Here is a 15,175-nt window from a genome sequence, read left to right on the forward strand (position 1 = left end):
ATAGCTGTCCCCAACTAGCGAATGCAAGCGGGAAGCATATTGACGTTTTTGGTCCTCTGAGGCATCATCTCGGAATATGATTAGATATAGCCCCTTGTAGTTTTTTTATTGCACTGACCTAGGACATCACAAATAAGAAAAAACCTCGATATAAATATGATGTCCCTGGAAGCTCACTTACTGCAACTTTGGGAAAGTACTTTTCCCGTTCGTCTGGGTCAATTTTGACAACAAGCCCAGAAAGTTGACCTTGTTCATATGTTTTCTTGAGGATGGATTTATCACTGAACTGTTTCTGGAACGCTCCAACTAGATTTTTCCGAATTTTGTCCGATACCCTTTCAGCGAATGTAATCGAAACAAACCAGTCCTCATAGTTGTTGGCCACATCACATTCTGGGTCAGAGCTAGTTGCGAGCACCAGTTTCCCACGACGTGATTTTATAAGTTGGCCCTAGGAGGGGGCACCTATGGTATAGGTGAGGGTCAAGAACAAAAGAAAGACCGAACAAAGCAACATTTTGCAATATCATAATATGGAATATACATAGAATATAGGGTGTTTCCTAGGGGAAACCTTATAAGTATTTAATTTCCCTCTTCCTCCCCTAAATTTTTTTATTGCCTCTATTAATATCTATTTTGGCAGGATACAGGATGTGCAAGCAGGAACTTTTGTATCCTTAGGTATATGTAACACACTAATAGTCTATAAAGCTCCTTTTACTCAAAACATAATTAAACAAAAATAGTAACGACTACACGCCTATAGGAAGCTATAGAGTATACAGAGCGCCCTTTAAACTTACTTAATCTACCTATAGCTATACTCTTATTGGTAAAAGGACTATATCGGAGCTATAGAAAGAAGTGTCTCGCGAAGCGTAAGTGTATTAAATCCTACGGAAAGCTTAAGGTCTGCTGTGCTTGTTTTCCTAGGTACTATCGACTTAGTAAAATTTTACTTCCTTTATAGGGCTAGTGAGATTCGTTATACGCTTACTATAGGTTAGGCGGGCGAAAATACTACAACAAGGGAGCTAGCGCTATTGCTTCGTTAGGAGATCCATAGATCCAAAAAGGAAATTGAAGTCTTAGGAATGATCTATAAGGATCTTCGCCGTGATAAAATCCTTTGGAGTGAGCTCGGGCGGGCGTTGATTCTTGACTTTCACCGCCTTATCTTGAAATGTTGGCCAGCTCCTAAGCGATCACAAATAATAAAGAGAAAACTATATCGGGTAGAGCCAAGAGACGAAAACGTCTACGCGTGGTGTGAGATCTTCAGAAAAATCTATCTTCCGCTTAGTGTGGAAGTAAACGAGATACGATAAATCAAACATTGTATAGGTGTTACACGTGTGTGATCCGGTGTAAAAATGCAGCTAATAACTGGTTAAAACAAAAATCTGTGGAATAAAGATACTAGATAACGCCCCTTATCTAGCGGTGACCAACCTATCTATCTGAGCCTAACCCGTTTCTCAAAATTCGCTATTCTATAATAGGCGGCTCGCCACTTGTCGAGAGTCGCTTGACATAGAAATCGCAACAGGGAGAGAGCCGAATCCGGCAGCGCCAGCACAAACAACAATTGTACTATAGAATAAATAGTGTATTAATATTAGTCCTACTTTATCAACTACGTCGATAGTCGATTAGGACTATACAATTTTCGTATAAGATACTAGTGTTATGCGTACCTAAACTAGTCACCGTGCGTTGGTCCTTAAAGGTGATACTTCTCTTATTAACTATAAGCTTTAAGCCTGTCTTTAATTATACTATTATTTTATTGATATTTTTTCTAACCCTTTTTCTAACCCTTTTTCTAACCCTTTTTCTAACCCTTTTTCTAACCCTTTTTCTAACCCTTTTTCTAACCTTATTTTAACCTATTTTTCTTTCTTTCTTTTCAAATAATTATTTACGACTGTAGAGCGTGGAGGGTCGGGGGGTTACGTAGGGGACAAAGTCGAATCCTACCACTCAACTACCCACTTCACATCTTATATTATTAAATTGGACCAGGGAAGAAACAAACTCAGGCCGATCATTGTTTTGTCTCTATTATTCCCCAGTGCTTTTCGCAACTAGGTTGTGATAGCTAGGGTTTTATGATGGGGTTGTCACCTGTAAGGCGTAAGGTGTAGGGCGTGGCTGTCATTTCTATTGGTGAAGCATTCATATAAGACCATTCCTTATAGATTAATTTAATTGGTATCACATTTAATATTTTGAAATATAATCAATTCTCATCCATTCTATAATAGCCTCGAATATTTTGACTCAATGTCCCGATCTCGCCGGGTTAAACGCCTTACTCCGACCTCTGTCTGCCGCCGACATCAAGTCCTGCGTGGCAGTCGAAAATGCATTCCCAGAGCATGAGAGATGTTCAGAGGAGAAGGTAAAAGAACTTTAGCATTATTTCAAATTTGTCCGTTTTACTTCAATGTCATTGCCTAACTCTACTCTGCCAGTTCTCATACCGTCTTCACCAAACCTCCGAGCTCGGTCTCGGTCTGTTTATCCCTACAGCAACCAACGACTAACTCATCGGCCATATCATCAGCAATAGGTCGTTGTCAGCAACAGTCCAGGATGGATCAATCCTTATGCCCAACAACTGGCAGTCTCTCCCCCCTCCCCCGCTGATCCCGCTGTAGTAAATGGCGAAGTCGTTGGAAATGACCCCAGGGGTAGCAACATCGCCATTCAATCTGTGGCTATTCTCCCGGAGTATCAGGGCAAGGGGATCGGGAGGGCCCTGGTGACGGCTTATGTTGACTATATCAGGAGTGCGCAGATACCGGCAGATCGGATCTGTCTGATTGCTCATGAGCATTTGATTGGGTTTTTGAGAGCGCGGGCCTTGAGAACCGTGGGTCTAGTTCGTGTCGGTTTGGGGGTAGAGGGTGGTTTGACCTGCTGTGTTTCGTGAATCATGTCACTTGTGTGTCTGCTGGTTGCTAATGACTTGTCTAGGGCTTGGGTCTATGACGATGGGGGTTTTTGTGAGTTGAAATAGTGGCATCTGTGGCACCAGAGTAGTCTTGTATCAAATGCATACATCTGCATTCCAGAAGACTCGATTTTATAGATCTGATAGCCAGTGTTCCATGGTTACACTTTGTATGTGATCAGATAATTGCTATGACTCTTCGCGAGATCTGTGAGCACCGGCACTCTTCGCCTCATCAAAACCAATGATACATGGTGCAAGACCATCTTACTTCGCCATTTCGCAGCTAGACAAGCCAGACGGACCAGAGAAACTTCATCTGCCCGATGACTTGGGGCTTGACTGTTTGTAACCCCGCGCAACTAGGGAGTGTGCGGACACTGACCCAAACAGTTGATTTGACACTGGATCCACGTCTGCTTGACTCAGATCCATCGTGAGTTCAATCCCCAGAGAATGTCTATTCTTTGGAGACCCATTTCCTCAACTCTTCCTCGTCACTACCCTTCACCACTGAGCCTGGATCAGCGCGGAACAGCTACCCGGCATCATTCTCGTCACTTGAAGGCTGCCTAGATGATGCATCGTGGCTGGCAGCAAATGAATCCAGCGACCCGAACCATGTTCAAATGAATACATCATTTGACGGTATCCCACCTGCCAGTCCATGGGTTCCAGAGGCAGACGCCAATAATCTTGCAGCGAAACTGATCCCGCAAAGAAGGGATTCAATTGATTTCCAACAGCGAACCCAGCTCAGTCACCCTAGCACAGGCGTCCCTCGCCGTCCAAGCAGGTACTTTATCCCTCGCTCAACTGGTAATGTGATTCCCATTTACATACCTAATTCTGCCGCCTCGGATCCACTGCAACGCTGGCAGGAGTCCCCACCAGAAGACGAGCCGGCATCAATGTCGGCGATCATGAATGCTGTGAAGAATACACCCGTCCACCGGCGTCGCAGATCAAATCAAGAAGGTAGACCCGTCGACGCCTTCCAGCACTCCCGTTAATTCGCATCCGCAACCAGCGGCAAACACAGCGGGTCATCAAGGAGCTCTGCACCTTCAGCTGCATCTTCTCAATCGTCACGAGGTGCCCGGCCCCATGGACCACGCCGAAGGGCCGGCAAAATCAACCCGGATGGTGGTAAGCGGCATCTTTTCTGTTGCACGTTCTGCTGTGACCGCTTCAAAAGCAAGTATGACTGGGTGCGCCATGAAAAGTCGCTGCATCTCAACGTCGAAGCATGGTTCTGTGCGCCGTACGGTGCGTCGGCATTCTCCCCGATCACAGGGAGAGCACACTGCGCCTATTGCAATGCCTTGGATCCTTCTCGAGACCATCTCTCGGACCACAACTATGAGGCCTGCCAAGGGGGTCAGTCCACCTCATTCCGTCGAAAAGACCATCTTATCTAGCACCTTAGTCTCGTACACCAAGTCAGCACCCTGCCACTGATCGACGACTGGAAGGTCGAGACCTGGGGCATTTCATCGCGATGCGGATTCTGCGATACCGCCCATTTCCGCAAAGGTCTCACGATGAAAGATTGGCAAGGAGACCATGGACTTCCGCCTGCGATAACCGCCCAACTCACCAATGCATTTCCGCCGTGGCTGATCGGGTCCGAATCGCAAAGTATCATCCCCTTTTCCGCGACCAATACCGATGTGCGTGACCATTATGCTCAGGTTTCATTGCGAACGCTTGCGAGCAACGACCAGGGGCATGGACCGACGAAGTCTTCTCTAGAACCTGTTCCGTCATCGGACGGTCCGCCGTCGTGGCTGGAAAATTTCCTGGATATCTTCACTCGCCGTTTAAGCCACTATGCGCAGGAGCAGATGCAATGTGGCGTGGCCCCAACTGATGAGATGTTTCAGCAGGAGTCGCGACGTATTGTCTTTGGACTGTGAGGATTCGTGGGACCAGACTATTGCGGATGAACCGGCGTGGGTCTCTGCATTTCAACGGTTGCACTGTGGGCAGGATGGACCTCGTCCAGACTAGGTTGATGCTGTTACTTGAGAAACCCCCAACATTAGATTTGAGGGGACGATGCAGGAACAGTGCAGAGAACTAGGATGCTGCTTTGGGACCTCATGCTTCCAAGCATGCGAGTTGATGTCACCGCGTGAAGATCCCGTCACTCTGTTGGAACCAGTGGGTGAAAGAGAACTGACATGCCGTTGCAACCAAGCCCTACCATGACTGCTATGGTTCCCATGGTTTCGGGAAATTTAAGGCATGCTTATCTAGCAACCGCCCATTTCTCTGCATTCCCCGCAAGTCTCAGCAAGGGATGGGATCGGAGGGGCTCGGAAATAGTAAAGCCTGGCTGCATAAGGTTGCAGATAAAGGTGTTGACGTGCAAAATGGGCAATGATGTGCGAGTGCCATTCAATTGCAGTCATTTGGGAGATGAAACCTTCTCTATCGATAGATGTAGTCGAAAAAGTGCCACATGTACAATCCAAGCGGCGACTCCCCGGTCAGCAATCTACTAGTCAGAATATCAAATATCAAATCTCACATGGATTCAAAGGATCTCGGGCAACCGATCTTATGGCGACTTTTTTTTTTTTTTGGTTCTGGGGGTTTGGGGCCATTTTGTTGTATGGACGGACTATTTGGGCTATTTAGACTATTTAGGGCCAACAGGGGTCCGCTACGGGCCATTACCCACTGATCCTTTGCAGATTCTAATAAAAGAAACACTCTTAAGGGATTATTATCATTTGATCAAGTCTGTGTAGTTAGATGACAGAGTGTTCACACATACAATCTCCAGGATGTATAGCATTTGCCGTTTACCCACGCAGCCGAAATATCTCCGGAGGAATGGCATCCGGCGAAAGATAAAGGAAAGGAAAAGGACATGGCCAACTCTGTTTTCAGCGAGAAACATGCCCAGAAAGCATAAGCCAAAGAAACTTTGGACTATGACAGAGTGTATTGCCGATCATCATGGATAGAGGGTTACGCAATTGGGGGTTCTCTCATACAATACCCGATGCTCCGAATTGGAGACCAAAAAAAAAAAAAAAGATGTAAGCGGGGCGTATCCTTTCCCAAGGTTGGAATGCATATGGTATGGAAGACCCCAAATGCTTCTACCATGTTTCTAGCGCCGACACCAAGACCCGTTGCGTCCCGAGACTGATGAGGGGGGGGCCACGTTTTGACGCGAGCTTACCATTTGATCTGTGGCCCCCAATATGTCTCTATTTTTGAGTGATTGTCGCATGACGGAGAAATAGTTTATAAAAAAAAAAGGGGGAAGAAGGAAGGTATGAAGATTTCACGGTCAATGTCCGGCAGAGTATAAGCCGGAAACCTCCTAATTTCACTCCTCTCAGAGAGAGCGTCGTACATGTATCGAAGGAGATTGCGAACCGGATTACCATACAATTCCTTGTAGAATAATACATAGAATACCCTTACAGTTCCATGGCAGATAAACCCAAGATCGGGTCTTTTTTTTTTTGATGTGCCCCTTGCAGATGACCCCAGATCTACTTGCGCCCCCAATCTTTTTTTGTTATCTTTTTTTTTGTATATCAGTTTTGATCTGCACCCAAAAACTGAGTCGGGGGCGCTTTTGCATTTCGTCAAGCCACTTTGGCACTCATCGGCCGTGGTGGGGTCTGTGGCACTGGGAACCAGCAACTCCTTGGGAGAGAGCCCGCTCCACCGAATGTTTCATGTCGAGTAAGACTCACCATCCAGAAGGATTGATACATGACTTACATCTACTTCTGGCCCTGAACCAGCATCCTGATCGTAGTATCTCTGAGAGTCAGACTCGATAGTCGTGATATCGCAGAGGGGGCCAGGACTCGGAAAGCTAGTTCGGTTTCAGATGTATTTACGATCATGACGTCCGATCCTCGACCAAGTTGCCTAGTCGGGGCATCCTGCAAGCGGTGTGTCGTGGCACCGATCGACGGTAGATGTACTGGCCCTTCAATGTGTAAATTGGTTATCAAGATTCACATCATATCGTTAGATGAAGCACTGACTCTGGAATAAATTCTCGTAGAAGAAAAGAACAAGAGGAAGAAGTAGAAGAAGAAAAAGAGGGGAACACTCTCTCCGACTCGATGAGTCACGTGAGCGTAATACGGTAACGGCGCCAGTCCCAAAACGGAAGGGTTGCCTCTCGCCATACTCCGGCTTCACCAGAGCCCAACTTGCCCCCTTCATCATTTCACGATCCTCATCGTTCAGCTCGACTTGCAAGTGCCGTGTGGTGTCTTGTGTTGTGACTGTGGGCCAGGTGTGTGCTGCTCAGTTAGGACTCTGCGTTGCCACTCGACATCATTTCCGTTCTGCGGGCCCCAGCGAAAGCGGGACATCATCCGAGGGTGGACTCCCTGGTGTGAACCCGCCAAAACTACCATCCACCCAAGTCCACCGAGGGGCATCCAGTGTTCCAAGTCGCTTCTCTTAGCTGTTCTCAACTTCTTCTCTGCGTAAGATCGCGCTTCAACTTTGTCACGACCCCTACTCGGGATTGCCGTGTCATCGCGCAGACCGGCACTCGAGTTCCCAAGATTTCGAGTCGCCAGATCCGAACCCCAACGACCACCCTTTTGACCACTTGATTTTCTTTCCTTTTGATTCAGCCGTGTTTTTCACATCGACCACGATGACGGGCGCGGCTCCGATTGACATCACCTCTCGCCAGTCGACTTCGGTCTCCCCCCCAGGGCAGCAGGCGTCAAATTTGACCTCGGCGCTGCAGAAGGCGGGTACCGGAGAGCGCACAGGGAGTATATCGCATCATGCTAGCGGCGGACTCAGTGTTTTCAAGGCGCCCCCGCCTCGGAAGGACTCGATCGGCGCCGCCACAGCACAATGGGGGAACGGGACCAAGCCCATCTCCATGTCCGGGTCTGCCCGCGACAAAGGTCGTCGGGAGTCGCTCGCAGGGAGCTTGGTGGGCGGAATGAGTTGGGGTGGTGTATCGGTCGGCAGTTGGATCCGGGATGAGTGAGTGATCTCCCATGGCGCGCGGGGGAGGGGAAACCTCCGTGTGTTGTTCTTGTCGCACGGCATCGAAAACTGACCAAGGAAATTTCCCATGCAGCATCATCATGACTGGTACCTCGCCATTTACCTTTCAGTCGCCCTCTTTCCACTCCTCGTCATATCTGCCGAAGCTGGAAGCCAACTTTATGCGGGACTTTTCGTGCTGCGGTGTGACGTTACCGACCCTCCATGACCTATTACAACACTACGAAGAAGCCCATGCGACCAAATCGCCCAACCAAGGCCACCGCCCGAGCCAGGGTGAGAATCGCGCGGCCTTGGCGGCCGCCGCCATCGCACAGCAACAGAGCCAACAGCACAACCAAGGCCGTGGCCTGCAGCCTGATCGTACCCTGGACTTGCAGCGCAAATTAAGCCAAAATCCGCCTGCATCCCAGCATGCGGATCTAGACACGATCGATGACATGGAGTTGGACGAGCCTATGGGAGACGGCGACGCCCCAACTTCGCAGCTGTTCTCCCCTCAGTTACGAGAGGGTGGCCAGGGCGGATTCGGCAACTCCAACCAGGGGTCGCAATTAAATCTGGGCATGCTTCCAAGCCACCAAGGCTTCAATTCGCCCTCTCAGCCCGGTACCCCGATCGGGTCTGCCCGTCCGCTCTCCCTTCAGAACAACCCTACCGTCTCTTCCGTGAATACCCCGACTCTTATGGCCAACCCTCTGCAAAACTCCCAGTTTCGACATACACCCGATTCATCTGGACCCGGGACTCCAGCTGAAATTGACGAGAGCGTCGTCGGTGGCTTTGGTGACCTCTCCATGCAGAACAACGCGATGAGTCAGAACCAGGGCCAGTTTTCTCGCTTCGCGGGGAACAGCGATATGCTCGATCTCTGCATTGATGAGCCCGCCAAGCGACTGTTCAGCCCGAACGGAGGGATGGGCTCGCCCAATGCTCAATTTAAACTCAGCGGAGCCCAATATGGACCCAATAGCGACATCGCGCGGCGGATTCGTGAACAACAGCTTCTGGCGGGCGTTCCTGACACCACGTCGATTCTTCCCAACGAGGAACCCAAGCCCTTCCGGTGCCCGGTGATTGGCTGCGAGAAGGCATACAAGAACCAAAACGGACTCAAATATCACAAAGCTGTAAGTGTGGACTTCCACCGACCTGTGTTACAGCATGATCTAACTTTTGATTCTCTGTCTAGCACGGCCATAACAACCAGCAACTCCATGACAACGCCGATGGCACCTTTTCCATCGTTAATCCAGAGACCTCGGCGCCATATCCCGGAACGCTCGGTATGGAGAAAGAGAAACCATACCGATGCGAGGTGTGCGGCAAGCGCTATAAGAACCTGAACGGGCTCAAATACCACAAGTCACACTCACCCCCCTGCAATCCCGATTTCCAGCTTGGAGGCCGCAACCTCAATCTCGGGGGCGGTGTAATGCAGGGTCAAAACATCAACGTCGCTGGAGCTGGCCTCCCCGGAATTGGCGAAGAAGGCCTTCTGTGAAAGCCTCCTTGTTTGTCCATACATAATTGCCCAGCTAATTGACGCGAACGATCTCGACGGCCTCGGGGTGAAACAGCGCACACGATGTCATGACTAGTTCCGGGAGGGGCTTGGAGTTTTTCTTTCTTTCTTTCTTTTCTTGTGGTTTATTTGTGGGATTTCTTTTTCTTTTGTCGGTTGCTGTCACAGAGTCTGTTGGAATCCTTCCTTTGGTTTGGTTTTCGACTCGATATCCCTTGCCGTTTCCGGACCCTCGACAGGTCTGGTGAATAGAGCATCTTGAGCAATCAAGACCTTTGAGAGCGGAAAGAGCTGTCTAGAAGAAACATGTTTTCTTTTTTTTCTCATGACATGCTGTGAGCTTCAGGCGGGAAAAGAGGAAAGCGAAATGGTGTTGATTTTGCGTTCTGCGTCCTGCGTTCCGCATTTGCAACGGGCAACTTTGACCTTGCTTTTTTCTTTCCTTTTCTTTTTTTTGGGTGATGCGATGGTTGATGGTATTGGTTTTGGCTCTGCCCTTTTCTCTCTCTCTACCCCGTGTCCCTGTGTCCCTTGACACTGAGAAGACCGCGAGAAAGATGATCGCTGCGAGTCCCGCTTTCGATTCTTGATCGAGTAGCCTGCTTGGAACTCCCTGGAAGACCAAAGAGTCAGAAAAAACGAACAAAAAACACAAAATGCTGGGTGGGGGATGGAAAGGAAAGGATTTTATTGGAAAGGAACTTACTTGCTCGACAGCCCCCCCCCCCCCTTTTTTTTTTCTTTTCTGGGGGGCTGTTCTCGCTTTCGTCTGCTGTTGTCTTCTTCCTGGTTGCAGGGAGGCATGGGGGAAATGGGGCTTTGGGAAGGAAAAGGATGGGATTGGAAACTACAAAAAAGTGCGGTACTCGGGCGTCAGATCATTGTAGATATTTTTTTCTGGTTGATACACTTCTTTGGCTTCTTGTCTATTGTTTTATCGAATGATTTTTTCTTAGTTTTTTCTTTGCCTCTGCTTTATTGCTTTTGTAGTCTATTCCACAAGGTGATAATATCCATGGATGCAGTGTTGGCTAAGCAATAACCAATAATTTAGGGTCAAGTCTACACGCAAACACATGAGAATCATAGATTCGTATCCATTGAGCCTAGGTAGATCTGTCTTCATTTTAGTGCATAACCACATGGCCAACAAAGACCATGAAATGAGAAAAAAGAACCCATCCTCACGTGTAAAGCGCCATGAACCGTGCCATAGTCAAAATGAAGGAAAAAGTAGTGAAATCAATGAAAAAAAGAGGAACCTCGCTTGCACCAACCATTTCGAAAGGACATGACCGAAGAGACGTGAAAACTGGTTTTAGGTTGTGCCACAGACAAAGCACATGATGAAAAGAGATATTACAGACCAAGCAGGGGGGACACAAGTCACGGATCAATTGCGATCAGGATGAGTCAGAAGCGATGGAGGCAAGGCAGATAAGGGCACGAAAGTAGTCTGGAACTACCTACCATTCGAACTCGCCTTGGCCCTTGTGGAAGACATACCTAGTAAAGTCAGTAATGCACATAATATATCCAATCCGATAGAACTTACTCCTTGCCGCCGGTGGTCAAGATGCCATCTTTCAAGGTGCACTTCCACTTGTTCTTGACCCGTTGCACCTTGTCATAGGTGCAAAGCATGACCTGACCATCCAACTCATCGGCATCCTGATCTTCGGCAACAAGGTCGTCTGGATCATCCAGGTCCGAGTTGATTGCATCTTCATCTTCCTCCTTGAGGCTGTCATCTCCACCATCAACCTGGGAAGGCAGATGAGGAGCGGAGAACGACTCAGCGAAGGCATCGGAATTAAGAGGCGCAGAGCGAGATGGGAATTTGTGCTCATCCAATGGACGAAGTAGTCCACCTGCCTCAAACTCAGACATGGTCTGTTTGATGTGCTCACGAAGAAGCCGATCGCCTTCTCCGCTCTCTGCAGCATTCTTGCGTCTGGCAACCTCAGCTTTCCAGTCCGTCAACGCATCGTCAGCGCCATCGGTTTGACCCGGTCCCATAGGAGGATAGCCAGATTCAGTTTTGATGGGCGGCATCTGTCCATGGGTAGTGGAGTAGGCCTGCTGGTACGGCTGTCCAGCCTGGGCCTGAGCCTGCAGTTGGCTCACAGAGTTGGCAGCAGCAGCGCCGAACTTTTGCTGGATGTGGTTCGCGGCACGGTCACGGGCTGACTGAGGGTTAGGCGTGTGCATAGACATAGGATTGTTCATGGGCGGCAATCCAGCCTGGCCGTTAGAACCAGGTTCAGCCTTGATGCGGGGAGCGCCCATATGCGGGGGCACTGGAGCCGAAGCGGGGATGGGAGCCGGAACAGATTGAGGAAGAGAGGCGGGGGGGACATGTTGCTGGGGTTGGTTTGGGCGGGGAGCATTGGACGGGACAGTAGCCGTGGGAGGAAGAACGGGGTTAGGGGCAGTTTGCTGTGGGGCAGGATCCCAGGGAAAGTGGGCAACGTTGAGAGAAGAGAGTTTCTTCTGCCAGTTCTATAGTCATGGGATTGTTAGCAAGACGATCCAATAAGTCAGAGCTGAAACGATGCTTGGCAGCCTAACAGCCCAGCCCCTAAGCGCCAAGTGGGCCATATAAAGGCAGCAGTCAGGCCCGTGTTCCCCCGTCAGCACCGCCTCCCGCACCACCTCAAGAAACCCCCGCCTTTGACCAAACCCGACCTCACATCTCAAAATAGGGCAACAGAGCACAGAAATGATGGGTCGAGGGTATTACTTACGGCCTGCAAATCATGCAGCGTCTGCTGATCGACGCCACTCTCCTCAAAGTCGACCTGAGAGGAGTCGCTGACTTCCTGGATCACACGTTCGAAGACCGCGCCCTATCGAGGAACTCATGTCAGTCACAATGTTGGAGCCATACATCTCTGGAATGTGTTCGCGGCAGATGAAGAAATCAAAGAGAAGTGGGATGAGGGGCAAGCGTGTAGGATAAGGAAGGGTATAGCATGATCACGCTTACCACTTGCTGGTTCGACATCGCTGCGGCGGTATGATGCGATCGGGTAAAAAGGAAGCAGGATAAGGATACAGTTAAAGAGGTGTGTATGGCTGGCTCGACCAGACAAGAAAGCCTTCCGTCGCAACGGTCAGGCCGAGTGCTGGTCGATCACACCCCTCACGAGTGACACAACTGCAAACCCTTGGCCAATCTGCACAACTGCAAGTGATAAGAGAAATCAGATCTGTTGAAGGAACAGACAGATATGAAACGAATCGAAGAAAAAGGGCGGTGGGAGTATTGGCGAGGGGATGAAGAAGGGGAAGTGAGAGCTCCGCGGTCGAAATCCAACTCCGTTCAGATGCTGAGTCATCAGGCGGAGAAGTAGACGCTCCAAAATCTATCAATGTCAAGACACCAAGATCAATAGCAGTGAAGAGATTAAAAGTAATCGCAGTAAGAATGGTATTTGCACAACCAAACTACGGCAAATAGATACATTGAACCCTCATCAACTCTAATTAAAACAGGTACCGAACCCCGAGAACTATGCCCCAGCCCATGAATGCTCCACAGATCATGATGAACCGGGTATAAAACAAGAAGAAAAAAAAAAAGAGAGAAATAGACAGCCATTTACCGAATGGTCATCGACTTGGTCATCTGAGCCTTGCTTCCGACACCACCCTCGCGAGCGGCTGAGGCGCTGCTGCCAGCCTTGCGCTCAAAGACCTTCCAGAACTTCAGACTCTCATCGGCGGCAGCGGTAGCAAGCATCTGACCGTCAGGGCTAAGGCTGCTGTGCAAAACTCGAGTCTCATGGGCCGGGATTTCAACGTTGCGAACCAAGGTCGGGTAGCTCCAGATGCTCAGGGAGTTGTCAGGGAAGCCGCTGGAGCTGACGATCTCACGGTAGTGGTTGCTCCAGCGCAGGCTGGTGACCTGAGAGCCGGTGTCGATGCTGTTGGTCCGGGCACCGGTGGTGGTGTTCCAGAAGTGGATGTGACGGTCGTAGGAACCGCCGCCGGTGGCGAGCAGGTTAAGTTGCCAGGGGCACCAGCTGAGGGCCTTGACGGCAGCGCGGTGGTTGGTCTTGGTGAACTTGGGGGCACTGAGAGAGCGAGCATCCCAGATGTTGACCAGGTTGTCGTTGCCGCCAGTAGCCAGCTGGGCACCGTCGGGGCGCCACTCCAGACCACAGACCTCCGAGGTGTGGGAGACGAGCTCCGCCACTTTGTGCTGAGCAATGCGGACATCGTGATTGTAGACAAGTCCGCTGCGAGCCCCGGTGGACAGAGTGTGCTTGGACCAGCCCATGACGCCAACGCGGGAGTCATGGCCGTACATGCTGCGAAGCTTGGTACCTTCCTCGACGTCCCAGATCTGAACCTCGCCGGTTCCCAGACCAACACCAACGTACGCACCGTCGCCGCTCCACTTGACACTGCTCACGTAGGTATCGGGAGATGTCTCCAGAAGAGAGCTGACAGAGCCGGACTCCGCCGACCAGACGTACACATTGCGCTCGAGACCAATGGCGACCTGGTTGCCAGAGCTCCAGTCCAACAAGTTCAAGTAGTAGTCATCCAGAAGACCGGGAGCATCCAGAACCCGCTCGGGAGCGGTCTGGACACGGCGACGGAATTGGGCAGATTGAGACTTGGAGGGCTTGAGAGGACGGTTGTACTGAGCACGGAGGTCGATAGGCTTGGACGACTCCGGTGGTGGTGGCTTGAAGGAAAGAATACGAGTGTTGAGGTTCACACCACACGCATCAGCCAGCGATGACTCGTAGGCAACCGTATCGGGAGAAGGGCGGGAGTAGGTTGAGGGCTCATTGTCTTCCAGGCCCATGTTCTCCAGGGCGGCAGTGAGATCGTCGTCCGATCCACGTCCACCAATGTCAAATGCGCTGGCGGCAGTAGCCAAGACAGCCGATCCTTCGCTGCCGCTGGTCTTCGGCCGCTGGCTTTCTTCAGGCTTCGCGGTACCCGTGGTGGCGAGTCCCTCACTGGCGGTACGGTTGGGAATGAATCGATCACCGGCATTGTGAGCAATGCGAACAGTGGTCTTTGCCGGACGAGCCCGAGTGGGAACCTCCCTCCTCGTGCGCTCCTTGGAGGGAGATTGAGTAGAGGCCGCACCAGTACCGGTCAGAGTCCAGTCCGAGACACCCAGCTCCAGGTGCTTAGGAGACTTGCGGGTCCGAGCAATGTTGGACTTGGGCGAGTCCCGGTAGGTGCGAGACGTTTTTGACACTGACTTCGCAAAGTACGAGGATAGGTTTCCTCCATAGACTGACTGAGATGAACCCTTGCCAGCATCCTGGCGAGGAGGTGTGAAGGGAGAGGAGTGGCCAGAGGCACGAGGAGAAGGGGTCAGGGGCATGCGGCCTCCCGCCGTCTTGGAAGAGAAAAGGCCATGATGGCTCTTCACAGGTGTCGATACCGAGGCAGTTGCCATACTGACACAGGCTGCTCGGCTATTGTAGACTGTAATGCAACTGGGACCAGCCCCAAAACAGATGTAGAACACAGAAAAAGGATGCAAGAAATAGCAGATAGAGAATTAGGTAGAAGATGAAGAGGAAAAGTGGAAGAGAACGGAGGGTAGGGGCGAATAAATAGAGAGTATAGTCCGGGCTATGAGGCTCTCTCCATGGCAACGGTTACCTCAGGTACGGCGCTAGTCCGTG

At 50.4% G+C, this 15,175-nt stretch overlaps 4 protein-coding genes across 4 annotated transcripts; 2 read left to right on the forward strand and 2 right to left on the reverse strand.

Annotated features, from left to right (window-relative positions):
• Positions 1–3,594: 3,594 nt before the first annotated feature.
• NUU61_006215 (C2H2-type zinc finger protein) lies at positions 3,595–4,884 on the forward strand (the record flags this gene model as incomplete). The annotated part of the gene is made up of 3 exons (XM_056656743.1): positions 3,595–3,973; positions 4,061–4,345; positions 4,409–4,884. 3 exons carry the CDS (start codon positions 3,595–3,597, stop codon positions 4,882–4,884), a joined length of 1,140 nt encoding a protein of 379 aa, XP_056509543.1.
• Positions 4,885–7,619: 2,735 nt separating this feature from the next.
• NUU61_006216 (zinc-coordinating transcription factor SFP1) lies at positions 7,620–9,491 on the forward strand (the record flags this gene model as incomplete). The annotated part of the gene is made up of 3 exons (XM_056656744.1): positions 7,620–7,963; positions 8,061–9,117; positions 9,180–9,491. The coding sequence occupies 3 exons, from the start codon at positions 7,620–7,622 to the stop codon at positions 9,489–9,491; spliced, it is 1,713 nt and encodes a 570-aa protein (XP_056509544.1).
• Positions 9,492–10,978: 1,487 nt separating this feature from the next.
• NUU61_006217 (transcription initiation factor IIA large subunit) lies at positions 10,979–12,519 on the reverse strand (the record flags this gene model as incomplete). Its single annotated transcript, XM_056656745.1, has 4 exons — positions 10,979–11,018; positions 11,068–12,014; positions 12,260–12,361; positions 12,502–12,519. The coding sequence occupies 4 exons, from the start codon at positions 12,517–12,519 to the stop codon at positions 10,979–10,981; spliced, it is 1,107 nt and encodes a 368-aa protein (XP_056509545.1).
• Positions 12,520–13,116: 597 nt separating this feature from the next.
• Positions 13,117–14,943, reverse strand: NUU61_006218 (WD40 repeat domain-containing protein; the record flags this gene model as incomplete). Its single annotated transcript, XM_056656746.1, has 1 exon — positions 13,117–14,943. The coding sequence occupies one exon, from the start codon at positions 14,941–14,943 to the stop codon at positions 13,117–13,119; it is 1,827 nt and encodes a 608-aa protein (XP_056509546.1).
• Positions 14,944–15,175: the final 232 nt, after the last annotated feature.

Source organism: Penicillium alfredii, assembly GCF_028826965.1.
Source record: "Penicillium alfredii strain IBT 34128 chromosome Unknown utg000009l_segment0_segment0, whole genome shotgun sequence".
Lineage (NCBI taxonomy): Eukaryota > Fungi > Ascomycota > Eurotiomycetes > Eurotiales > Aspergillaceae > Penicillium > Penicillium alfredii.